Below are 27,225 nucleotides of genomic sequence, written 5' to 3' on the forward strand. Positions count from 1 at the left end.
TCTTAGTACAAAGTCAGCACTGACTGCTAGTCCGCCCCTTTCACACAGTGAAGTTCCCTGCTAGCCTCTCTTTGGCAACAGTTCTTTGTGAACTTATACTTCTAAATAGTACTGCTTTAAGTAATTGATTTATGTTTTGGTTTATTCAAAAAGAATACTGTTGACACTTTAAGATGAATATTTGGGCTGCATCTTTGTTATAAACAGGAGTGCAGACATCATGCAGCACCCTAGGCTCTAGAGTGTTTGAGAAACCAGTATATGCTTTTCCACCGCCAGCCATACTTTCAGTGTTTATCACCAGTTCAGTATTAACATTGTTTAGTGAAATAATTAATTAAAACAGACAAAAAAAAAATCCAGACATATTTCTGTGTCTTCTCTACTATGCCACTTTTCCTTAACATTCTGGATTTTATAATTTCTTTTTTTAGTCTATGTTTGCTTTCATAGTTTATTTCTTGTGGCTGCTCACTGCTATCAGAAGTATTTTCCTTCCTTTCTTCTGTTTTGTGAACTACTTTTTATCATCCTTCTCATTTTATTTTAAAGTCTCTTCTAATTCTGTCTTCTTTTTTCATCCATTCCTTTCTTAACAAAACATTTTTTAAAAATGTATTTTCAGTCTATCAACTTCTACACATGAGAAGGACTGCCAGTGTTACAAATTTCCCCCTGTAGCCTACTGCATCTCCGATTTCACCTGAAAGATTTGTCTGCAGTAGTAAATATCATTACGTAAGGATACAATGGAGATAAAAGGGTAACTCAAATAATGCAAAACACTCATCACAAACAGGATGTGTTGTCTCTAACACCATGTCATCTGACCTTGGTGGCATTACGCTAAAAACAATGCTATTTTGCAGACTGCTGTGGGTTGTTTGTTTTTTTAATGTTGTCACAGTTCTTAACTTCACTGAACAGGTTACCAACAAACAGGTCAGATTTCCCATTTAGGTACTGAAGTACATTGAAATTTTCAGTGGTTGTTGATGACTTTCACTTAGGTGAGAAGTTTGCTTTGACGTGTCATAACTGATCCAAGTCTTCCCATTGCTCCATGGTAAAAATTCAAACTAGACATGCTGTAAAGGTTTTAAATAATCCTTACATTGTACAAGCTTTCACTTGTCATGAAGAAACAAATAGAAGAAAATCAGAATCTGAGAAGATTGTATTTGCCTGGATTTGGAAGACTGGATTTGGCTCTACCTTCAATCCCAAACCACCTATTACTTGAAAGGTGGTTTTTAAAATGCATAAAATGGCTTTTCACTACCCTAAAACCTAATATCCTCCAGAAATTGCATCTTTTCTTTCTTTAAGCCATCATAAGACAGTTGTGAGAGATAACCAGTTCCATACCTATAGATCATATTTCCTAACTTTCTAGAAGAGCTGATATTTCAAAAAAGTGCTGGGACAGAGGAAATTATATTTCAATCACAAAATTTAGAGTAGATAAACTCAGAATTTCAGGTCAGCCATAGTAAGTAAGGAAAAGGTGCAACTAGAAATATAACCTGTCTCCAGAAGTTATGGGTGCCTGGGAAAGAGTGTAAAAAAAGTGGAACTACACGTACTGTTTTCCCCCAATACATTCCCCATTGCCAGTCATTTGTATTTCAGAGTCATCCTGGGCCATACACAGTCTCAGAATAGTGATCCTCAGGGGTTTTCTCCCTTGAATTTGTCAGTTATCTTTTTAACAGCAGGAAAATTTTTAATATACAGGAATTAAATTATATGTTGATGCTTGTATGAATCTAGGATTATATTAATGAAAAGAAAAGCAGTTCAGTGTTCTCTCACTTAGGTCTTGAAATGTAAAACATTTTTATTTATATCTTCATAACTCACTCTTCTGTCTGGTGGGTAGGATTTCTTCAAAACTTCTCCATATTGCAGTTTCACATCTCCCAACAAATATATGCCTGACACACCCAATCCTGAAGTTCCTTCAGAGCAAAACAATTTCCATTGACCTCCAAACAAATGGCACAATTAGGCCTTGTCTAACACCAATATGCAATATCATACCAAAAAGATATGATAGGTGCAGGTTCAGGCACTGAGCTGAGAAGCAGTGTCCCAAAGGCCCAGAATTATCGGCCATTCTCTTTGTTCAAGGTAAAAGGAAATTAACTTTATCACTGACACCTAATACAGGCTGTCTCAGCTGAGTGTTTATCATTAAAGCATAGCAGAATGAAGATTGTTTCTAAGACTTTTTCACTGACGTAACTTAGTAAAAGAATAGTGACTGTAAAGACTATTTCCATATTATCATAGATACCATAAAGCAAGAGAGTAAAAAAAAAATAAACCTATGTGGATAATGAACTAATGGTCACTGGTCAGGGTTTTCAAAATCAACAATTAGTCTGAGCTATTATGATTTTAGGTGCTGTATGGTATCTTGAAGGTATGTAATTTTCAGAAAACAGGGAGCAGCTATTCTTCAGAAGTCAATCCCTTTGAGACTTCAGTTTAGAAACCGCAGAGCAAAGGTACATATTCCTGGAAATTATAATTTCATAAGATCTTGGTTAGTTATTATTTCTTTCTTTCTCATAACATATCTTGAGAACTTTTTCTCCCCATTTTATCTCTGCTTCATGGAATACATTCCCTGAATCCTGATTGCCTGTAAACCTTCCTTGTTCTTCCTGCCACTGACCTCCATTTGCTTCACAACAGGATCTGTGTGTTTATATACAACATAATCTTTAATCACGTTATTAAATACTATTTTACTCCGAGCATCCTCTGAGTATTTTGCTTTCTTTGTGCACATTATTCAGATACACCTCTGAAAGTAGAATTATTTATCTTTATGAAGAGGTTTTTTATAGAGCATTCATCTACAGTGTTCAAATATTTAAAAAATATTTGATAGCTACCTCTATAATTACTTCTTATTGCATAATGCTATCTACTTGCCAACTAAAAAGAGAATGAAGTAAAATAACCTCCATAATTTGAGGGTGTCAGATTGGAAATGTCAAAAACCTTTTTGTTTTCAGGGTCTTAAAAACAAAGAACCCTGAAATGAAATAAAAAGCAAAATATTAAATGGTCAAAATGTTTCTCCTATACAGACCCTAGACCATCAGATCAGCAAAAGTGTTATAGGCAAACTAGCCAAATAACCAAACAGCCTAGAAACCATCCTTTTGCAGATAATTTCATATGCTCTCTGGAACTATGTCTTATAAGTATAAATGACACCTGTATCTAATTAAGAGACAACAACCCCAAAAGTACAGTGGGTGTTTGTGCAATAAAATAACCTGGTGGTGCAGAGAGAGTCTTTCTGGAGGGTGTATGTGCATGTGTCTGTGCATGCATGTGTGTGAAACAATAGTGTGAAAATTCTGCAGCAGAACAGAACTCAATCTGGTAAACGCTTGTATGAAATCAATGATCTGTCTCTGAAACGCCCAGAGCCTGAACGTAGGAGATACTAGAAGGGTTAACTGCCTGAGCTGCTGATACTACAGTGTTAGGTCATGGAGAAAAACCATGTAGAGGAAACTTAACTTCTGATTACTTTAAGTTGCAGAGCCAGGGGAATCACTCTCAGCTTGTCTGCTCATGTTTGCAGTGAGGCAGAAATCTCTCTCAGGTTGAGAGCTCAGGGAATTTCTTTCCTCAAGGGCAATAGATGATTCAGAGGGAGCTGCTGGGGGAGGCTGTCTGTAAAAACAAAGGACGGGAAGAGGAAAGCCAGATTAATAGTTGTAGAGGAGTGGGAATACCAGGGATGTTTGTGAATAGGTTCTTTAGTTAATTAGTTTCTCCGTGAAACCAATCAGAATATGGTTTAGCTACTCATTGCTTGGCAGAGATAGGGCATTTCTGCATTTTTAAAGAGTAAAAATTATGATCCAGGACATAGTACCTTAGAGAATTTTTTCAGCCTATTTCAGTATCTTCCAGTGAACAGACCTAGCTGGTTGTAAAGCCAGAACTTTGCAGATTTCACAGTAAGGGAAACTGGGAATAATTTTAGGATAATATAGTTACACTATATGAACTAGCATAATTAGTGGCAAGTTCTGGATGCAATTATGTCACATATGTTTAAATAAATAAATATATCTTTGTCCAAATCTTTCAGTTTCTTCCTGCCTTCTTATACTTGCACAGAATACTGAAATCTTCTGATTCAAGCTAGATGCCTTTTGGGAAATTAAAAATATTTGGATCTATTAATAGTGCATTAAAATAGTTTTGTTAATATTGAACCTCCAAAATGCATCTGTTTATACAAAAAATAACCCCAAAGCAAGCCTCAAATCACAAAGATGATACTTTGCCTTGCTAAGTTTGTTCATAAAAGTCAACATTTAACCTTAGAGGGATGGAGACAAATCATTTTTGGACTGAAATAGTTTTGTGATACTATCTTACAGAGAAGAAAACTCTGATTCTTCATTGTGTAAAACTTAACCTGTCTCCCCAGTAATAGTAAGTCACAAACTCAGATTTATCTCAGAAATTATATGGATCTTACCATAGTTTTCTTCAGGGCTCTTCTCAGCTGATGATAAATTTGTACCTGTGGAAGCTACCTTTCTTTAGAACTTGAGAAATGAAAGATTTAGCACAGTGTTGTGTTTCCACCTATGAAAATGTGCTGATTCCAAGAAACTAATTTTTAATCCACTCTAAACATGTCCTGTAGTCCAGCCCACCTCATTTTGTTAGAAACTGAAGCTTCACAGCTTCTCCAGTTCTTCACTGCTCCTAATAAATAAGCAAATAAATAAATCTATCACAATAGTAGGCATAACTAGCAATTCCTGGACTGTTCTTAGCAGAAGTATCACAAATATTGCCATATTGCTGTCAGAGGTAGTCAGTGTGTTCCAGCCAGAAGTGGTAGTTCTCTGAGTGGAAACTATAAATCATAGCTTGATTTTACTGAGAGTAAACCTATCTGGTTTACTTTATGGTTGTATGTTAGCAAACTGTGATCATTTAAAATAAATTCTGCACAGACATAAAGCTGAAGTCATTGAGCCAATTCTGGTTTTGTTAATTCTGACTTTGTAACAGGGTCTCTGGGATCCTTTTCATCACTCTGCTTCATACTTTTGTGTTCTCACTAGGAGAACAGACTTCAAGATTTAATTGGCCAGACACAATTTCCCCCTTTATTTGGTCTGTTTATAGGCTTTGAAAATAACATTTTATTTTCTAGCAGAAGCTTTATTGATACTGATAAAGACCCACAGACAGCTTGTTAAAGTATTTGAACAACTTTAGTCTGTTTAATTTTAACAAGGTATTTCCTTGCAGCCACCTTCAATGGGCTGATTTCTTACCCTGATCGAATGCTTACTGAAGTGAAAGTGAGGACTGCCACTTAATCCAACTTAATTAATACACTGAACTGGACCTGTAGTTAATTTATAGTCTTGTATAATGAAAAATTTTGGAGGGGGCTATATCTGGCCTCTTTTAGATACAGTTAATAGGTCCACTGTTTTTATTAGATTTAGTAGGTGAATTACTTATGCAAATGTATCAGACAGGTTGTTAGTTTCCAAGGGTCTGATGCAAGGCCCATTAAAATCAGTATGAGTTGTACCATTTAACTAAATGGACTTTAGAGCAAGCTCTGATACAACTGAGTTAATGCTGTGTAATAGCATGTGGTAACTTTATTTCATGCTTCCTGGTGTTGACTCTAATGCCAATGTCTACTAGTCTTAATTAGAATTCACTGTCACAGGTAATATATAAATATGAATGGAGACCTACCCTGCAGCAGAGATCTTGATATCTGAGCAAGGCAGGTAGAAAAGAGGTGGATAGCATGGAGGTGTTATTTCATTCAAATTAAGCAGTTTGTGTGTTTCTTGCTGTGCTAATGACTGTGTAATAGAAATGCTTATTTTATATTAGCATTCAAGTAATAACACTTCTGTGGTTTCCTGTGACTGAATCCCTGTGATTTATGGACAAAATGTTTACAGTGCTGACCTGTGAAGTTTGGCATACAGTCATGAAACAGGATCAGTACACTCCGTGGATGACAAAGACAGTAGTACAGCAAAGCAGATGTGTACAGAAAATGTTCCACAAACAGCAATAAACCTTTAACAAATCCCTATCCCACAAATATGTAATTATGTCCTAGATGATGAAAACTTATTGACAACACTTTTCATACTATAAAGGCTCCCTACTCCCAAATCATCAGCTCACGATCTCTATTTAATGTAACAGGTGTTTTGGTGGTTAGCACATTGAAATAAAAATGTATCTAAAAGCACCCATTTTATTTGACAACAATGAAATACAGATATATTCAGTTGTAGTTACTGCAGTTCATGAAGCAGTACATGTCAAATTTGGTTTGCTTTACACACTAGACTGATTTTTGCTTTTTTCTATTTACCTCAACTACCTAACTTCTCTTCAAAGTGTGAGAATGCTTGCAGAGTAGTACTTCTTGGACCTTAGGTCATAACTCACCCAGCACAGCTGCATGAGTAGGTTTCACAAAGGATTAAGACCGAATTAAAATGGCATTTTTTAGGACCTAATTAAAATGTCTTTTTAATGATGTACAAGTAGATGTTATATGCACATTTTTAAACCTTTTAATTTTGGTTATTTGTCATATGCATGGAAAAATAAATGTGAAATAAAGCACAGAGTGCAAAGCAAAATAAATAAGGACATGTATTCAGCTTGCTACTTAAAAAATCATGATTCCTTTAGCTGTAATGTAACATCAACAATTTACTGCTGTTTTTCATGCAGATCTAAATCCAAACTCAGTGTTCTCAGAGCAGAGGTTATTTTCTCAGAAATTGTTTTTGATTAGTTTGCTTTTCATCTGTGAGCAAATACTGAATGTATTCCTGAGGACCTCCAGTCCTGCTTTTCAATGATCATGCAGCCTGGATAGAGAAAGCTAAGCTTTTATCCTGGGCTCCTTAGAACACATAATTTTCAGTAGATTTCTCTCCAAATCCTTAAAGAGCTTCAAACAGATACTTTTTTAGAAAAGTAACCTGTACAATATCTCCTTCACTCCTGAATGTGGTCTGAAAATGAGAGCCACACATCACTCAGGAGATGAATGCTGAGTTGGGAACATCTTTTCTGCATTTGGCAAAAGGTGAGGGAAACATTTTTTTTGGCATGCCAATATTAGACGATTGTTGAATCTAACGATTTTAAGCGACTGGAATGGCCCATAGGCCCCAGATGGATAGTTCGATTTGTATTGAAAAAACACACTTTAGATTCTGCTGTTTACATAACCTTCATATATATTTACAGAGTAGATATTCATGTATATGCTTAAGTTTAGTTATTTTCTAAGGGTGAATCAAGTGAGTATACCAGCATGTAACTCAGCACAATGGAGGGTATTTGTGATGAGTCTCTCATTAGTGTCAGCTCATTTTTCACTGTAAACCACATTGCCGTGTTGTCATTTTAGTTCAATTCTTCTCAGTGGCAAAAAACAGAATTAATATTGTCACTATTTAGAATGAAGCCTGTCAGTAGCAGATACTGCAATGATGAGCTTAATATAAATAATCACACAGATAGTAGCTTCAAATACAAGTAATTAGTTTTGTAGTAATATGTTGCTTGAGATTTCAGTTGGAATTAGTGAATTTCTAGATTTGCATATTCCTAATTAGTTGGTTTTAAATGTTAGCTATATACAAATTAATGTTTTATAAATTTTCAGAATATTTATCAGGCACATTTAATTTATAATTAAGAAAAGCATTTATAACCTACTTTGTATAGAGAAAATAGATTGAACTTGGGAGTAGAGTTTTGGCAGATCACAGCAATCGTGGTGTTTTATAGAATGTCATCAAAAACACCATTTTCCTATTGCATCTGAAACCAAACAGATCTGAACTAATTAATACCTAATGTGAGTTCATAAGCAAGGTGATATTCTTATGGTCTTTGAGTTATATTTTTGTCTTTGTATTTTTCAGATCTAAAATGATTTTGCTGATTTCAGTGTAATGCTTTAGGTTTTTATTAACGTACTAAAAATAAAAAACAGACCTCAACAAGATGCCTGGTTAACCCTACCTCTAATTTAACCTCTAGCATAAACTGGAGACATCTTCACTGCTCTCAGTTAATATTGCACACTCTAAAATAATTGGCATACAAATCAGGAAGAACATCTTTACATGCATTATTTTCTAACAACAATAAGGAAACATAATAGCAAATAATAATAATTTAAAAATTAATTCCCCATTCAATAAAACATGCAAGCATTTACCTAACTACTGAATTTATCATGGGATCATTTACACATAGAAACGTTTTATATGATCGGGACTATAAGGCTATACTGATCAGTGCTACAGAAACCTGAAGATAGTTTAACTCTCAAAACCAGATTCATAGTGAGGAACACATTCAAGCATTATTTAAAGAGGGGTTTTCAATTTTCAGAGCAAAGTTGGGTAGAAATCTGTTAACAAACATATCACAAACAGGACAGGTATAGGCAATTAAACTGTGTCAAAAATGCTCACAAATGTGCTATAAATGCAAGCTTTCCTGCAACATAAACAAGTGACCATAGAAAAGTCAAATGAATTCAAACTGTGTGGGGTTATTTTCCACTCTATCAGAGAAAAACACAGGAAAACTAAAACTGCACTGCTGAACAACAAAAGTGCCTGTTTAAGTGGATATGACTGCAGTTTAAGTCATTTTCACTGCCTAAATGCCCCCTGGACACTGTGAGGAAGTGGGTCAGAAGTAGCAGAAAGGAAAAAAAATGCTATCTAATGTAATAATATCTTTCTTTTTTTTCCAGAACAAGTACAAACTAAAAATATAAAATAATTCATCTTTTTAAAAAATCCATTGTGTAAGATTTGCTCTATTTTTAACAGTACCATTTTTATATCAATATATAGAGAAATAAATTCTCCCAGTTACTTTCCATACATTTCATTGCTATCTTGGCAGAATTGTGGCCTTATATACAAATTCTTCACAATGAACCCAATTCTAATATCTTTATATGCTACTATTATTATTTATCTACTAAAATATGGGAACAAAGTAGAAAAAAATGCAAAATCTAAACTACTTTTACTTTGTTCAAAAATAAATTCACCATGTGATTTCAATGTCTAAAATCAACTATCTAAAGACAACTTTCATGTACCTTTTGAAACAGCATAAATGAACGTTTTTTTTGACTAACATATTTATAAAACACATGTAATGAAAATGTAATCTTTGCAATCCCATTTAAAAGTACATGTCATTAAGGGATTTGTGGTGTAAATATGAATATAAGAAAGCCAAAATATCAGTACTTTATTGTTTTCACTGCGCCAAAATCAATTATTATTGTTTTATGTTTAGATTATGTCCAGTGTATGAAATACATATTTTTCTAGCAGCCTGATAGAATTTAACAATACCAGTGGTAGGAAATGATGTTGGGAATATCCTATTGTATCAAGCTTTTCAATTATGAATTTCTGACATAAAGTCAACATGAAAATAAAGAATTGCTAAACTAGCAAAGGTCAATATTAGACAGCAGTTTGAGCTCTTTTTCCTTGTAACTGTTTCACAAGCAACCAGATGGTAAAATAATATTACTATTCTGTTTATCTGAATTCATTAGCAGTTCATTTTTTTCTACAGCATGCTATTGTTATTCATGATGCAGGCATTTTGGAAACTGAACGTGCTTCAGCAAAGTTCTGCTGTAAACCCCCAGCTTGGTATCACAGAATACACAAACATACTGGTATGCCCAGTGGATCCAAAGTAGTAACATAATGCCAAAATCCATGTATTCCCTTGCAGCGTGTCATGCCTTAACACAGGGGTAACATTTGACTTCTGAGGTCAGAAAGCAATGCTTGCACCATTTCAAAAGGCAAGAAAAACCCACCCATGAACCTCTGCGCTTGATCTGCTCTGCTTCAGACCAAGCCAACAGCAAAACTCCCGACTTTTACAGAGGTGGTGACATTAATTTGTCTTTCCATGTCTCTAACAATCATAGTATTATTTTCTTTAACCATCTGCTGCAAAATGACCTAGAAAAGATTAAATACATAGAGTTAAATTCTGGAGATTTTTGTCTTTTTCCTGCACATAAAACAAAAATTACAGGAATCCATCACATTATTCCCACGGGAAACAGTGTGGTGTAAAGAACACAGCGTTAGCATAGCCAGCTTCTTAGAACTCAGTTTCCACAAATAGTTCTGGTGCTTCTGCTGCTAAAATTCAGGTGCAATGATTTTCACTGGAGGAAAGAGGGATGTAAATGTCTGAGATGAATTTATTTATATAAGTGATCACAGAAAGTTTTTTTCAGGATTTTTTCCAGCAATGAAAGTAAGCATGAGATATTTAAGTCTGAAATTTAAAAAAATATTTTTTTTTCCAGTTGTATCCTGTAAACTTTTATCTAGTATTTTCTTTGATTTAATTCTCTATCACATCAAACTAAGCTGCAGAATCAGAGTGATAATAAACTATATCAGTAAAAACCGTTGTTGTTACTTTACGAAAATATTTTACTTGCTCTGCTAAGGGTACAGACCTTACTGTGTACAGTAGCTTTTCACGAAACAAGTTCCTTGTTGATCCTGACTTACAGTCTTTGATTTTTGTTCACCCATTCTATATACAAATAGAGGAAGATTGTAACTTGAGGTCTGGTTTAACCCTTTCCTGATACAGGTGAAAGATACATTTTACTAATACTTTAGTATTAACCCTTCTTTATGTTCCTCACACAAGCAGTAACGGAACCAATACAAATGCTGAATTTCAGCTTTAGATGCAAAATACTGCAACAGCAACAACAATGGAGTTAATATGGTGACAATATGTTTTTAATATTGTGTTCTATACTTGAGGAGCTGTGTTTTTATACAAGTTGGCTTGCATTTTTGTAAAGAGTTTCGTAATCAAAATCAACTGCCTTCCCAGCAGTCCTTATGTACATCTCAAATGCAGTATAGATGACTACTGAAAGAAGAGAATCAATAAATATTCTTTTTTACTCTTGTAGGATCAGCTGATCAACACCCTCCAACTTGCAATAGTGACCAGTTCACATGTGCATATATGCAGCAGTGTTTGCCCCTTGCTGCAAAATGCAATGGGGCTGAAGATTGCATGGATGGAAGTGATGAAATGAACTGTCCCATGGAGATGACTACCACCGTGTCTCCAGACTCCTGCAAGCAAACAGAGTTCCTGTGTCCTTCCAAAGGCTGTATCCCATCCCTCCTGAAGTGCGATGGTGTGCCTGACTGCCATCTTAATGAAGATGAAGTTGGCTGCCGTAAGTTACTTTCATTGCTATAATTAAGGTGATGCTAACTTACTTTCCTAAAACAGTCATGTGGAAAGAGCAACATAATGAAGTATAGTGTAAAATGCACTATTCCCTCATCAAGAAAAATATTATTTGTATCATGTATAATGTGTTACCTGGAGAGACACTCTACATTTGCAAATAATTTTGCTTATGCATTCTCATTCCCTGGTTAGCAACTTTGATAAATGCCTAAAATCATATGTATTGTTTTTCTGTTAATAATTGGAAGCACTTTTTTCCATAGCAGCACAGTCAGCTGCATTTGTATTGCCTCATCTCTAATTACAATATGACAGATAGATAGACTTTTGCAATTTTGTAATTCAGTAACATTCAAGGCAGTCCTGACATTTTAAGGATTTTGAAATCAAGTCTGTTCATGCAGTATCAGCAATTTCTGCCCTGACCAAGAAAAAGGGCTCACAAGCAAAATGCAAAGACAGCAGGTTTTGAACTGTAACTGCGATAAGATACCATGAAGTTTCAGATAGACACAAAAATGAGTGTCTGCCCATTTCAAAATATTTCATTATTGATAGATAAACTGAGACTAAATGTTTCATTCCAGGAAGGTCAAAATAATTAGCTACATAGAAAAAAAAATATAAAATAAAAGAGGCTTTTTACATATAAAAGCATTTCTTCCTAAACTTCTCATTCTGCAAATGTTTTTTAACATTTTAATTTTCATCCTTATCAGAAACAAAACACTTAGTAAAATATCAGTTTCCAGTGGGCTAGAAACTCAATTTATTTAATATTTTGAATCAAAACTACTGAATATATATATAAGCCACTGCACATGCCATTTCCTTTAAGAAATTCCTCTAAAACACTGTTGTGGATTTTACAGACTATCTGTGCATGGCATTCTAGACACTTTTGTTTAGAAGTAGGCTCTGAATTTTTGTTGGCAAATGGCATGATTTTGGAGATATCTCTTAAATGCTACATCCCTCAAAGGCATGTAGAAATTTGACATGTCCCTAAGTTCAAATAAAACTCTCCTCATTAGTCTTCATTCAGTCCTGTTTCCACCTCAACCTGTCCTCTATTAGAGACCGCCTTGCTGTATTCTAGTACACATACATCCCAACTCCACACCACAGTAGCTAATGTGTTCAGAATTTGAAGGCCACAAGATTTCCATGATTATCAGTATTCTTCCTAATCAACAAATCAGTCAGATCCATTGCGATGAGTGTTCCCTCTGTAAGTGGTATAAAAATCTCCGTGCAATAAGCTTGTTCAAGCTAAAGGAACATGTGAAAAGCACCTTGATGATCAACAGATATAAATGGACCAAAAATAATTAGCATTTCTTCTGTTTCATCCTCAGGTATGAGTCCAGCAGCCAGTTCAGGACTAGGGGAGATAATAAGGGCTAAATGACACTTTCTCTTCTTACCACAACCCTCAATGCATGTTAAAGCTCAGGAACTGAATCTCTGTGTTAGTCATAATATATATGACAAACCATAAGTAGTACTCTATATCCACATAATTTACAACATCCTCAAAATACACATGCAGGCAAATACAGGACTAAAGCACATAAGAAGAATATGTTTTTTGTCAATTTTCCAACTTTCTTTCTGTTGAAGTCCTAGTCTGAAAATGTAATTAAATTTACAGACTGGGTATTTGTGTGCAAATGACCACTTATAAAACTCGTTCAAATACCATTGAGACATCATCCCCCAAACTGCAAAGTGTGACCAGGATTTGCATCTGATTGAACAAAAATAGGTATGAGATTATTATTTGGTTAGGAAAGGGCAGCAGAGGGCATGGGACTGTCAGCTACTTTCTGTCTGGAAAGCTGACAATCATAAAAGATAGATGGTAGGATATGCTACAAACCTGCAGTAATGCTGTAATCTGCTGGGGTTTTTCAGTCTGCCACAACTTGTTCCACCAGACTGAGTGGTCAAAGGAATGGAGAACAGAAAAGCAAATTTTTGTTCTTGTTTGTTGCTTTTATCCTGCTGTCACTACCAGCAAATTCCCTCTCCAATATCAAGACTTCTCCATCCAGTCAATTGCAGAGACTTTGATATAAACCCATGTGCAGAACAGTATAGTGATAGTTTAAAATCAGCCAGAACTTTTAAATTCTCATAAAGCTGAATTGAAACTGGAAATAAAAGTGAACTCCTCTTTGTAATTCCTAGTATTCTTCTACAGATTTTTCTGCAGACTTTAGTAAATGGTCAGTGCATGTAATTAAAAGGTTTGATCCCACGAACCCTTACACACATGAATAATTTCATATTTCTGAAAGAATGTCAAAACTGTCAAGAGTTGCCTTTATTATTGTGGCCTAAATTGAACCGCAGTATTTTCAATTTAGCACACTCTTGCAGTCTATATAGGCCAGTAATTTAAACTATATCTAAGAGTGGAACAAATATATCCTACAGCAGCCCGGCCATGCAGGCTGGGAGGCTTATTTCCATGTACACTGGATCTTGAATCCTGGAGCAGGAAACCATTATGAAATTTAGATGTGGCAGTGGGGTATTTTTAATATTCCTAGATTCTTTCTCCCACTCTAAACTCACAAGCTAATGTGAATATATCTAACTGATAGAATCAGAAGAATTCCTTCTGATTTGCATTAGGAATGGTGACAGAGTTCAGCTTAAAATACCTAAACAAAAACGTTAAAAAACAATAGTCCAAGGCAGCATAAGAGAACCTTGTGTGAGATAAAGTTACAAAATGGTGTTATACTCTACAAGAGTCTGCAGGACAATCAGATACATCCTGTAGATCAGTGACTCACCAATAATTCAGTGCTTATATGATTACACACAATTTATCCCTTGTAATTCTTTTGGACAAACACAGAACTTATAACTGAATGCCCAAGAGTAAAAAAGGTGTGCAAGTTTAGATTTTTCAGTCTAGTATTTCTCTACTTGTTATATGTTAACTATCTGTTAGTGTTTGGTTTATTGTAATATAAGAAAACTATGTAATGCTAATTTTTAAATTTGTCTTTAAAAATTAATTCCATCATTTTAAAACTAGGTTATGAATTCAAGTCAGTTATGTTTTGTAATATTTTTTTATGGGTTTTCACTGGGGTTTTACAGCTTTCTCTGTCAATGTTCCAAATAAATATGCCCTCCTTCACAAATATAACATGGGAAAATCAAACTTCTGTAACATCTGTGCTCTGTATTTGTTTACTTATTTAACTACTCAATACTAAAGTTGTATGTCTTTGAAAATGAAAGCTTGTAGAGGTCACACAAATTCAAGTTTATAAACTATGGTATGAATCAAGTTTTCTGAACATTTTTTAACAGTGAGAAAAATAAATAAAGCTGATAATAACTGTCATGTTACTTTTCATTTCAGCCATTAAAGACTGTTTCAATGGTTCTTTGTTATGTTCATCAACTAATCAATGTATAGTGATATCCCAGCGTTGTGATGGCATTGCAGACTGCATAGATTTCAGCCTTGATGAGTCCAGCTGTTCAGGTACTTAGTTTTGCAAAAATAAATATAATTTGAAATGAAAAAACATAGTAATTTCCTACTGAATCTTTAGGCAGTCCTCAAACTTGACTGCTCAAACTTAACCAAATTACATCAGGCATTAATTTTTCCTGATGACGTGGATAAAATAGTGAGGAAAAAAACTGGAAAATAGTATGCTTACTTAACATCTTCCCAAACAGTGTTCCTTAAGGTATAAACGTATTGTTTAAAAAAAACCCCAAACCTCTATAGTATACTACTAAGGCACTCTCTTAATTTCAGCCAATTGACTAACCCACTTAAGATAACCCATGTTTCTGAGTTAATAGGGCTTTTTGTTGGTTTGTTTTTTTGTTTTGTTTTTTTTTTTTTTTCAAGTGTAACGCAAATCCAGGTTAGAAATTAAAAAAAAAATTTATAACATTTGTTTTAACTCAGTGCATTTCCTGCAATATTCAGGTTTGGTTTGCAGTAGTTAAATGGAGAAGAAAGGTAAGAACAGGACAATAATATATATCCAATCTGAATCAGATTTTTTTAACAAAATATAACAAATTATAGATGATGATAGGCTGAGACTTTTTTGCCTCAGTCTGGGAGAATGAAGAACTGTCCAGAGTTTTTGGAAGTGCTAAGCACCCAGAATGACCGATGTGAATATTCTGCCATTTTGAAAATCAGGCAACAAAAAATATAATAACAAGGTGGGAAATTCAAATAATAATTTTTACTTTTATATTTGCAGTTTGTCCTGAAGAATACTGCAAAAATGGAGGAAGGTGCATCCTCAAAGATGACATTCCGTTATGTCAGTAAGTTTCATTGGGTACTGACTTGTGCTTGAAGTTGGGAAAAGGTGCTGTTGAAAGAGCTGTTTTGTTCCCCAGGGACCGAAATGATGTTCAATAGAAATGTCTTTTTAAATGTCTCTGTATGTCTACATGATTTTTATTTACAGTTGCTGAGTTAATCCACATTTTCAGAAGAATATTATTTATCAGATAGAATTTTCTGTAACTTTCATCTGTCCTCACATGACACAACCTGTTGGCCTGAAACATTAAGTTTTCTGTGTTTCATGTTTCACATCAACATTTACCAACATCTGCTTCTACAAAAAATGATGCTTTGTATGCAGCAAGTGTTGTTTACCTCAGACGAGAATTGCAACAGGCTGTGTTCTCCTCTTTACAATAACTTGTGATGTATTTCTGTTATAATGTTATTTTTTGCATATATTTGGAGGAAGACTGTAATGTTTTTCCACTTAGGCCAAACAAAAGGTTAAACATATGCTTGTATTTTTCTGGAAATACTCTATGCTGAAAAGCAAATAATGTGTGCAATTCTGATGTGGAATGTATGAGTCATTAGAAAGTGTCTCAGGCTGTCTGAAGGGTTTCATTTGCACAAGACATCACTCTCTTTCCCACTGGGAAATTACAGGAGGCTTTTTAAAGTGCAAAGAAAGCAGTGATGTTATACGTTATCATACTTTTGTCCTTCATGTGCTTCAGTGGATCTTGCCAAAGAGTTTGCCAAAATACTAAGTAACTGTTTTATCACTGTATATATCTTAGTCAAGACCAGACGTTAAGATGTGTTTCATAGTCTCTGGGAAACTCACATTAATAAGCCTGCTAACAAAATTTCAGTTACTGTAGAATTTGTATCTTTCAAGACAAGTTTATCCTTTACTGGCTGAAGAAACGTGATCAATAACATACTCAGAAAATAGAGGCACTTTCATATAGAGTGCTTTGATTTACCTCTCAGAAAACGTTGTTAATTACCTGCAGATTTCCCAAAGAATCTGTTCTAATGTAGAATGGAGAATGGTGTCTGCAAGAAGCTTGGAATTTCATTAACGTGGATGTTTCAAAACTTCTTTGGACATGGAAAGAGAGAAAGGGGACAAAAAATATAGGGAAAGGTTGCAGATGAAATGGAATGGATAGCCAGCAAAAAAAAATAAAGGGATTAGGAATAGTCAGGGAGTTTAAAATTGGTGGATTAAACCAATGATCAACACAAAAATTGCTTGTACGGACAAAGTACTGGGGGAGTAATTGTGATTTGAAGGATATGAGAGATTTATAAAAATTGAACTTATGTTAAGACTTGCAAATGAAATGAAAACAAATTAGCAAGTGTTCTTTATCCACAGAAATAAAAGATAGTTGGAATAATAAAATAGTAAATAGGACACTTTCCCTCAGCATTCATTAAGAAACATGATATTGAATTCTGATGCAATGCATAGGTAATTGGAGCAAAGACACAGAAATTAAAATTATCTAACTGATGGGCTAATGTAAGTTCAAGAGCTGTATGTGTTTGTGTTGGGGAAATAGGTCATCTCTATTCAAGAATATTAGAAAAGTAGTGCATGTTGCAATAGTGGAAGGCTTTCTGAAAACTCTGCAAGTAAGGGATGTGACTGGAGAATAGCAAATGGAGAAGAAAAAGGATAGCCAGATCAACAGTCCGATATCAGTACCATTCAAGGCCTTATAATAGTTTGAAGGAATTACTCATACATATAATAACAGGGGAGTTAGCCATTTCTAAGATAAGATTCTGCATGATTTTTGAAAATAGCACATGTCAACATCATGAAAATAAAGCAAATAATAAAAATATAACTTAAATGATAAAAAATGTAGAAGTATCTCCATTTGCATTTCCTATGAAAAAAAAAAATGAAAGCCCTAGAAATTAATGTGGAGAAGACACTATTTTTCTACCTGTTTGTTCTCAGTTCTTACCTCAAGTTTCCTGAAAAGGGGATGATAGATTTAGGTGGAGATATCTTATCTTGAGAGCAACTACTTCTGTAGACTGCAGAGTAGGTCAGGAGAAAAAGCAAAGTGTGTAAGAATGCAGGAAGCTTGTCAGACAGCAAGGAGACACTTGAAAAGAAGAGTACAGATACTGCCCTGTCAGAGAAATAGCAGAGAAGGACAGTCTTCCTAGATACCCAGAGGTAATTGTGTAGAGATTACAGGGATCCTAAAAGTCACTGAGTTTGACTATTAATCTTCAGTAACACAGTGGGCAAGGGGAAAAATTGTTAATATATTCTTTTATTTTTTTTTTTTCTTACCCAATGGATTCCAATCTTCTTCTGCTTAAGATGCTTGTGTTCTAGTTTCTTTAAAATCTCTTTCACCTCTCTGACAATGTTGATTTAACATATAAAAAAAAAAAAAGTTTGAATGTGTCTCAAAGCTTCATTTGCTTCAAGGTTCCATCACGTTCTTATAAAAAATAAAATTGCTGCTCATCTTACCTTAGTTTGTGGTATATTGAGAGAAAAGAATCCAGTCTCTAGAAAACATTTCTTTTGGTGATAAGGGGTGAGTTTTTCTGGGTTTTTAATGTAATGTAGTTGAAATAGTTAGCTGTATAGACTGTTTAATATGTCAGCATAGGAACAGAGTGAATTTGCAGTAGTTGCTTTGGCAAAAGAAATCAATGACTTGAAGAGACTGAAAACTGACAGTAGATTTTATACATATAGCACTTCTCAAGTTTCTTTGATGCTGTATGTTTTTATGTGTGTGCACTATTGTTGCTTAGGAATATAAAGTGAGTACTTGGGACATAAACCTGACTTCCTTTCAATAGTATTGTAACTAAGAGGGATCAGTAGAAGGTGGAAGGTAAGCACTGACATCTCTCTATGAAGAGATATCTGTAGACCAGGTATATCAGGTTGCTGTCATTTTTGTTCACACTGCTGAAAACAACTATTCTTAGCTGGTGCATAGTGATTGTAGTAACATCAGGCCACAGTATTTGAGAATGTGACTATTGATATGGTGGTGAATGTTCTCAGTGAAAGTTTGAGAGTAAATGCAGAGCAACAGTGCTTTGCAGGTGATGATTATCTTCCTACTTGAATGAAACACAGCTTGATGGCTGTCCTCATCCTCTCTGGTATTTGACTTCTGAGTTAGGTTTGAAAGCCATTTACATTTGCTCCTCCTATTTCATCAGGACAGTACTTGGTGTGCATATTAAATATATTTATCTTGTTCTTATCACTTCTTGGGTATCCTCTCTGACTGCCAGACTAGATGGAGCTTTAGTCTGAAGTGCTATGGCCACTCTCATTTCACAAGACGACTCCTACGTGTCCTGACTGAGTTCCCTTCTGTAGTGGATATACAGCCAAGTGGCTTGTGCTGGCAATCATCTACTGTGGTTGCACATGCAAATCATGATAATTTGAGCAAAAATGGCTAGAATTTTTGCAATTTCAATAGTCTGATTTCAAAAATATTCCTTTGATCATATGTGGACTTTCCCCAATTACTTGTCCACTGGTTTTTTTCTGCTTTTTTTACTTTTTTTAAAGTGATACCACAGACCTCTGGAAACATAGGAAAGGAATATAGATGAGAACAGGCAAGCTGGGAAAAGTGTGTTTGTAACATACTGAAGTGGAAGGGTGAGGCTTCAAAGATTGTACTAGTGCTGAAAAAAAAAAACCCTGAGGACAGAAAAAAAACCATTTTACCAGACTGATAGTACATAATTTTAACTCTCATACCAGCTAGACAAAATTAATACATTCACATTTAAAATGTACTGAAACTCTTGTATAATACACATAATATAGTGCTTGTCTTTCTTTTTAATTTATATAATGTCTTTATATGTAATATACCAAATTTCAAAGTACATACACTGACTTAAACTACAGAGAATAATGAGAGTGCTTTTATGAATGTCTGAACTGTAAGAAGGCTCTATCCTTAAGCAGAAAATGTAATTACATTCACTGGACTGTGATTAAACAATCATGTTATAAATTAGAAATACATCTTCATTAAACAGTTTTTAAATTACATTGAATATGTAACATCTAGCTAACTGAGCTGTGGAGATTAGCATTTCAAAGAGTCATTACACATAGATAATTAATTAAGGTTATCTTTGTAGTTGTGTAAATGCTGATTTGGCCCATATTATAGAAACTGAATTTTTTTTGTTTGCTTTATGTGATAAAAGTGAAAAAGATTACTTTCCCTTTTGTGTTTTAGAAAAGAATTGATTTTACAGAGCAATAATTCATTCAGAGGAGGAGATTTTTACTTATTCTCCTCAGAAAATCCACAGGCTATTTGGTCCTCTATTTTTCACTTCTCCTCATTTTTAAAATGATCTCATTATTATAACCACAAATGGTCTGCTTTCATGTGCAAATAAAGTATTTTATCCCCAGTGGTACAATAGCACATAGTATTCCACAATTTTTTTTTTTTTTTAAATTACTCTTTTGGTTGTTGAGACATTTTCTCACAGTCTGATTTTGTCTTCAAAACACAAACTTCTGGTAAGCACAATACATTTTTAATGAGAAGCCTTGCAAGATGGCATGCAACCTTAAATAATGCCACAGTAGACTTGTTCAATGCCTTTTCCAGTCAAGTATGTGGCAAAGGATGAAAATTCCACATTCTCCCTGGTCAATGTCTTCCGGTGAGGAATGTAGTGGGTTTTTTTCTAAACATATTGGCCTTTAGATTTACTCTTACATGTACTCTTTTACTGGATTTTTGAGGACTGATGATGGTAGTTACCTTTAAAATCTAAAAGGGCAGGATTGCTTTAATATCACACAGTAAGACATGAAAATGGAGTGATAATAGTATTCCCAAGTAAGAAAATAAAATGTTTGGAAGCATCTGGCCTGTTATTTGATAGAAATACAAATCTTAGGGACTGACAACATAGATACATCCAATGTATAATGAAAGAGAGTTTACAATGGGAAAAGACGACATTTTCCATTTCAGCTGTTTGTCCTGCTGCTCTCAGAGATTCTCACCTCAGTTACAGGGAAGATTGCTGATGTAGCAGCTACTGAATCACTGCAGATTATTAACTGTTGAAGCAAAGCAAATTGGTACTGATTTCATTTGCTTCCTAAAAATTTTATTTTAGATTTACTGAACAAGTGTGACATAGGTAAATTAATAAATCTATAGAGAGCCTATAAATCTACCCAAGAAAATGGTAGTCATGCAAAAGCAATTATAGATATAGAAGGAATAGAAGAGGTATGTAACCATGCATTACAACAAAAGCCATGATGAGTAGTCAAAAAGGTAAGACATTGAAAAGGAATGTTATGCTAAGATTTGGGTTCTGGGAAATGAAGACAAAGGCATATTCTTACATGGACACTTCTATAGAAAAACACAAAACTAGACAAGTTTTTTTTCATATCTTTCCATTACTCAAGTGCCATCTGAAAAGTGAAGCTGAGGCAAATAAAAATAATTCAGGTTTCCTGAGTTGAGTAAAATTGAGAATGGGAAGAGAAGTTAATATCTGTTCTCCAAGATAAATGAAACACAGCTTGTTGTGAGAGAAATTGTACTGTATATTGATGGAAATGAGCCTTTAAAGATTTGCTTACAGAAAACTCTTTCCTAAAGTTTCTATTTCATATATTATTTTCTGATTTAATTTTATTTTATCTTATTCAGAAAAATTTCACAAAATCAAAGTGCCTGTTCCTGATACAATAGCACTGTTGCTTTTTAGCATTTCATGTCCCTAACATCATAGCCTTTTCCAAAAAAAGGCAAACATCATGTCATTAAGAATATGTATAAGAGAACACTAAGCATCAGAGGAAACTGAACTGCTTTTTTCATTCCATTTCATAAAAAAGCAGTAATCGGAGCTACATAAATGCAAGTATATTCAACCCAGACAGAACTAGTTCCCAATAAAATTTCATGCATGCTTGCTGATGCTATAGTCTTATTTTATAAAACAATTGAATAGTGATTTTTTTTTTTTTTAAGGATTTTAATTTAAAAGTAAATTTATCATGTTTGCACTTTTTGTATTTGCTTTTGCCAGTCATTTGAAATGGTCAGCTAAGCTCATCTGAAGGTTTGTGACATTTTATGTATTCAAGTATTACTAATGTATTTCATTCTTTTTGCCTGCATTAGGAAGACAACTAGCATACAAGAATCATCATTTACATAAACTAGGTATAATGCCCTTCCTTTAGAGCCTAAAGTATTTCTGAAACTTGTATACTGTCTTTTAGTGTTACCTGTACCAGCCCTGGACCTATGTTATTACTTCTCTGTCCAAACTACATATTTCATTCAGCAATCTGGATCTCTATACTGAGGTATTTTGTTTTCCACTGAATCTGACCGTGACATTTAGTCATTTCAGATGGTGACTTCTTATCTGTCTTCAGGATATCCAAATGATAATGCTAGAAGGATGCTTTTGTGGACAATTAGAGTACTGATTTCCCTCCAGGTCATGGTATATTCCATACGACCTGCATGCATTTTTGTTTGTTTCTCACCCCACCCCCAAACACTAGGCATTATGGTACAGTGTGACAGAAACATAGATTCATAAATCATATACATTTAGTCTATTTTGTAATAGTTGGAATGAAACAGCTTTTCATCTTTATGCCAATTACCTACTCACAGGGCTTTCAGCAATCATTTCACAACATAAATAAACTGAAATAAAAAGCTACTGAATTCTTCATATATGAGAATTCAGAAAATACTCATCCTCCATAGGAAAGAAACATGCCAAGCTTGTCAACAATTTATATATATATATATATATATATATATATTCCCCACTTGTACCAAATGTCTTCAAAGTAAATACAGTTGGCCAAATCAGTTTTACCTAGTAAGAACCTTTCCATGAAAAATATTAATTGTTTCTTTATGAATGTATACTCTGGTTATCTTTTTATATTTAGAAGCAGTTACTTTGACCTTTGCTCTTCCTCCTCTTTGCAGATAATAGTATAATCCTGAGGTCAGCTCCTTATCACACCAAAGCCAGCTGCTTCATGCAGTTAGCAGCTCCTAGAAATGATGAAAAAAAAAAAAACACAAACCAAAGGACATTTATCTCAGTGTCGTGGTTTGAGCCTGGTCGGCAGCCAACCACCACGCAGCCACTCTCTCTCTCCCTTCTCTTCCAGCAATAGGAAGGGACAGAGATCCAGGCCTGGGGTTCGAGATAGGACTGGGATGGGGAAAAAAATCACCCTTCATGGGCACAAGCAAAAGGCAGACTCTTTAGGGGAAGGAAAAAAGAACATACATTTATTACAGACACTAACAACACATAACAGAGTAGGACAGTGAGAAACATTGCCACATCTTGAGAACACCTTCCCTCCACCCCTTCCTTCTTTCCAGGCTCAGTTCTGCTCCTGATATCTCTACCTCCTCCCCCAGTGGTGCAGGGGCAGGGAATGGGGAGTTCAGTCAGTGCTGCCACTTTATCCATCTTCGGTGGGGGGAGCTTCTGGAACTTCTTCCCCCTGCTCCATCGTAGTCCCGCTCTCACAGGAGTCAGTCCTCAACAAACTCTCTCTGACGTGAGTCCCTCCCATGGGCCTCAGCGTTCCCCACATTGCTCCATCATGGGTCACCAACTTTCTCCGACATGAGTCCCTCCCACAGCTTCATACCTTCCCGAGCTGCTCCAGCGTGGGACACCCCCGCATGCTGCAATCCTCCCAGTGCTGCATTACAGCAGTGGGGCTACCTTTTCCCATGAGACCCCGGCCTTCTTCGGGCACAGAACCTTGATCAGCCAGGCAAAAAAACCACAGTCCATAAATCAATGTCTACTCCACCGTAGATCTTCATGGGTGGCAGGGGGGGCCGCCCTGCCGTCTCACCACAGGATACAGGGGAGTCTCTGCTCTGGCACACCTCCCCCCTCCTTTCTTCCTCTGTTCCTTCACTGACCTTGGTGTTCATGCAGCTGCAGCAACTCCTCCTCACAAGTCTGACTGCCCGTCACCACGTCCCTTCTTAAATACGTTATCGCAGAGGCGCAGCTGATGGGCTCAATTTTCCAAACAGAGGTGGAGCTGACTTGGAGCTGGGGGAGCTTTGAGAAGCTTCTCACAGGGGGCCGCCCTGATAGCCCCCTCCCCTGCCACCAAAAAACTCCACCCCTCACTCAAACCCAGGACACTCAGTCAAACCTTATTGAATATATAGGGCAGATTGCCACCATCTCCAATGAGGCAGTGACATCGTGTGAAGTTCACTTGTGAGTGGTCTGAATCTGTTGATTGCTTAATTCAACAATTTCAGAAGGAATATCTTTTTCAGTTTCTTTATTTTAAAACTAAAACTAGGTTGTCTCTATATAACTGTTAAAGTTTGACTGCAAATAATTGAAAACCAAAGGGTTTACTCAGTTAAACAAATATGACTGAACAGACCCAAAGCTGGGTTTCATGACAATTGTTTATGATCATGTTTTTGAGAAGCTTCTAGCACCTGATTCAAATGTAAATTAGACTTTCTCACTTAACTCTTGGGTTTCAGTCTTCTTTTTTTTGTACAGAAAACTAAAGCTCAAGATACCAGTAAAACTGGAAATGACCAAAGTAGCTTATAGTCTCTCTTGAATTACTAGAATCTGAATAGCACTCATAATGGAAGGAAGTAGTTTAGATATTGCCCATTGGTCATGCTGGAAAGTAAACTGTGACCTAGATATTTTCAAATTGTCTCTTTATGATATGTTTACTGAGTGGGGAGGTTTTTACCTGTATAGAAAATCAGAAAGGAATTTCTGAGACAATTTCTAAATGAAAGAGCCTGATGAACATTATGTACAACCTTTTCTTGTTAGATTTCAGAGTTGAGAGGAGCTAACACTTAGCTTTGGGAATAAAAGTAACTGCATGTTTCCTTTTAAAAGGTGAATTTAGTACATTATCAACCTCACTGCAACTCTCAAGACCAGAGTGGGAATTATATTTAGAGTTTGATCAAAATAATTGAAGTTTTAATCTGAAGATACTATAATCTTATTGAGAAGGGTATAGACAAGTATAATTTAGCAGATACAGTGAAAAGATACAATGAAAATTGGGCATATAAGAATGCTTATGGGAAAAATTTTCTCCTCCATTGGATTTTCTCTCCCTACAAAATTTAGTATCAGTTTTGTTTAAGATGCTAAAAGCCTTCAAGTTCTTTGATAAATATCCTGTATTTCTATTTTGATTTTCAGTTCACTCTTTTAAAAGAGTCAAAGAGAAATGAGGTAACTACAAGGTGTAGGAAACCACGGTGAGATTTTTATTATTACTAAGTGCAGTGCACCTTTACCTCAGAATGACTTATACCCCAGAACTATAAGCATTATTACATTTAAAATTCAGGAGATAGGTTTATCTACACTAGGGACAAGCTTAGGATCTGGGAAGCATATCTGTAGGAGAGGATGTATGTTGAGTTATAATATGAGAGATTTTTATATGGGTGAATGTTAATTAATGTTGTATATTGGATGTTTGCCAAAGTATAGAGGGTTCCCTGAAGGGTTACTCCTATGAGCTCCAGATGCTGAAAAGCTGGAAACAAAGATGAAAAGCTTTAAATCACAACATTTTTTGTTCTGTTTTGTTCAAAACAGGAAATAATCACTGTAAAATAATAAATACTTTTCAACAGAGATAAAAATATGGAACAATTGAAGAATTACATACCAATGAAGGAATTATAAGCACAAGGGTTGCAAAGACTCTTGTGCTACGGTCCCATCTCCTTCACATTCATGTGGCTGTCTTTGGTTCACAGAAATTTAAAAATATCTTTGGGTATATCTATTTATAGGCACATAAATTACTGTACATCTTTTGGATCATATAAAATCAAACAATGATTTACACAGTCCAGGTTCAGATTGTCTTACTTGGCTTGAGTGACAATTGTCTTTTAGACTCAGTCTTCCTAGATTTAAATGAAAGTAAGAGATGATATTTGGTGTGAAAACCATTATTCTCTTACCCTAAAATTCCATCTGCATGTCTGCATATCAAAACTTCACTGTCTAGAATCAACTCACCACTAGAGCCTTATCTGTAGGAGGTACCTGGGGGGTACTGGTTGACTGTATCTAATACAGTACAAAATGTATCATAAAAATTGTAACGGAGACTTTAGAAAAAAAATATATATACCATCAAGCATGTAGATAAGAGTTTTGAACTTGCACTACAGTGAGGAAGATTGTGATGCAGATAAGCCTGTGCTGAGGATGGCAGGAAAAATGGGACAGTAGAGAGCTATATTTGAGAATCTGTGTTACTGCAAAAATTGCGTAGGAAAGACATGCATCTTCTATTAAGTACTAACTACATTCTGATATGTGGCCTACTCATTCTGACCCACTAGATACTCTTGTGTCATAATGTCCTCCCTCAAGCTATCTTGCACGTTTGCAATTTTCCCACTTGTTCAGCCAGTGTGAATTTAAGTGTCCAAGAATTATACCCTTTGTGCTGTTGCTAGGTGGCTAAAGGATTGCCTAAAAGCAGCACATTCTACTAAATTAAGAACTTTTGAACTTTTCTTGCCAGCTTTTGCAGTGTTGACTCATCTGGAAAGCTCCATGCATTTTAATTTTAAACACACATACTAACATAGAGGATTTTTCTCAACGCTTGGAAGGATCTTTTCATGTTTGCTATTATTCTAATCAGCTACTAGGCTGCATCTCTAAGCAGGAAGCAGTAACTATGTGCTATTCCCACAGACTTTGGTATGTCCCTTAGGGGAAAAGTACTTATACATCTAAACTAAAATAATTTTGTCTGCATCTGGCCTGAAATTCATATTTTCAATGTACAGAAATATTTTTCTTTAAAAAATATCTATTGGATTGTAAGATATATGTGATATACTCTGAAATATCATTTAAAGTCTGTCAAGTTAATGTGGTTCATGCAAGAGTTACAGTATGGATCTCAACACCAGCTATTGCAGGAATAAACATCTGTGGCGGGTTGACCCTGTCTGGATGCCAGGTGCCCACCAAAGCTGCTTTGTCACTCCCCTCCTCAGCTGTAGAGGGGAGAGAAAATACAACGAAAAGCTTGTGGGTTGAGATAAGGACAGGGAGAGATTACTCAGTAATTACCATCACAAGCAAAACAGACTTGACTTGGGGAACTTTGTTCAATTTATTACCAATCAAATCAGAGTAGGGTAATGAGAAATAAAACCAAATCTTAAAACACATCTCCCTTCATCCTGGTCTTAACTTTACTTCTGATTTCTCTACCTCCTCCCCCTCAGACACACAGTGGGATGGGGAATGGGGGTTGCAGTCAGTTCATCACCCATTGTTTCTGCTGCTCTTTCCTCCTCAGTGGGAGGACTCACATGCTTCCCCTGCTCCAGCTTGGGGTCCCTCCTGTTGGAGACTCTTCTACAAACTCCTCCAGTGTGAGTACTTCCTACAGACTACAGTTCTTTATGAAGTCCATTGTGAGTCCCTTCCACGGCGTG

The 27,225-nt window shown here is 35.4% G+C and overlaps 1 protein-coding gene across 1 annotated transcript in view; it reads left to right on the plus strand.

Moving 5' to 3' along the window:
* The window catches only part of MALRD1 (MAM and LDL receptor class A domain containing 1), a 274,148-nt gene that overhangs the window by 207,372 nt on the left and 39,551 nt on the right, over positions 1–27,225 (plus strand). Inside the window, exons 33-35 of the mRNA XM_032991470.2 lie at positions 11,072–11,347; positions 14,753–14,878; positions 15,624–15,690. Of these exons, the coding sequence (XP_032847361.2) occupies positions 11,072–11,347; positions 14,753–14,878; positions 15,624–15,690 (469 nt within the window). The remainder of the gene's footprint in view (positions 1–11,071; positions 11,348–14,752; positions 14,879–15,623; positions 15,691–27,225) is intronic.

The sequence above is a fragment of the Tyto alba genome, unplaced genomic scaffold (assembly GCF_018691265.1).
Source record: "Tyto alba isolate M040663 unplaced genomic scaffold, T.alba_DEE_v4.0 Super-Scaffold_38, whole genome shotgun sequence".
Classification (NCBI taxonomy): Eukaryota; Metazoa; Chordata; class Aves; order Strigiformes; family Tytonidae; genus Tyto; species Tyto alba.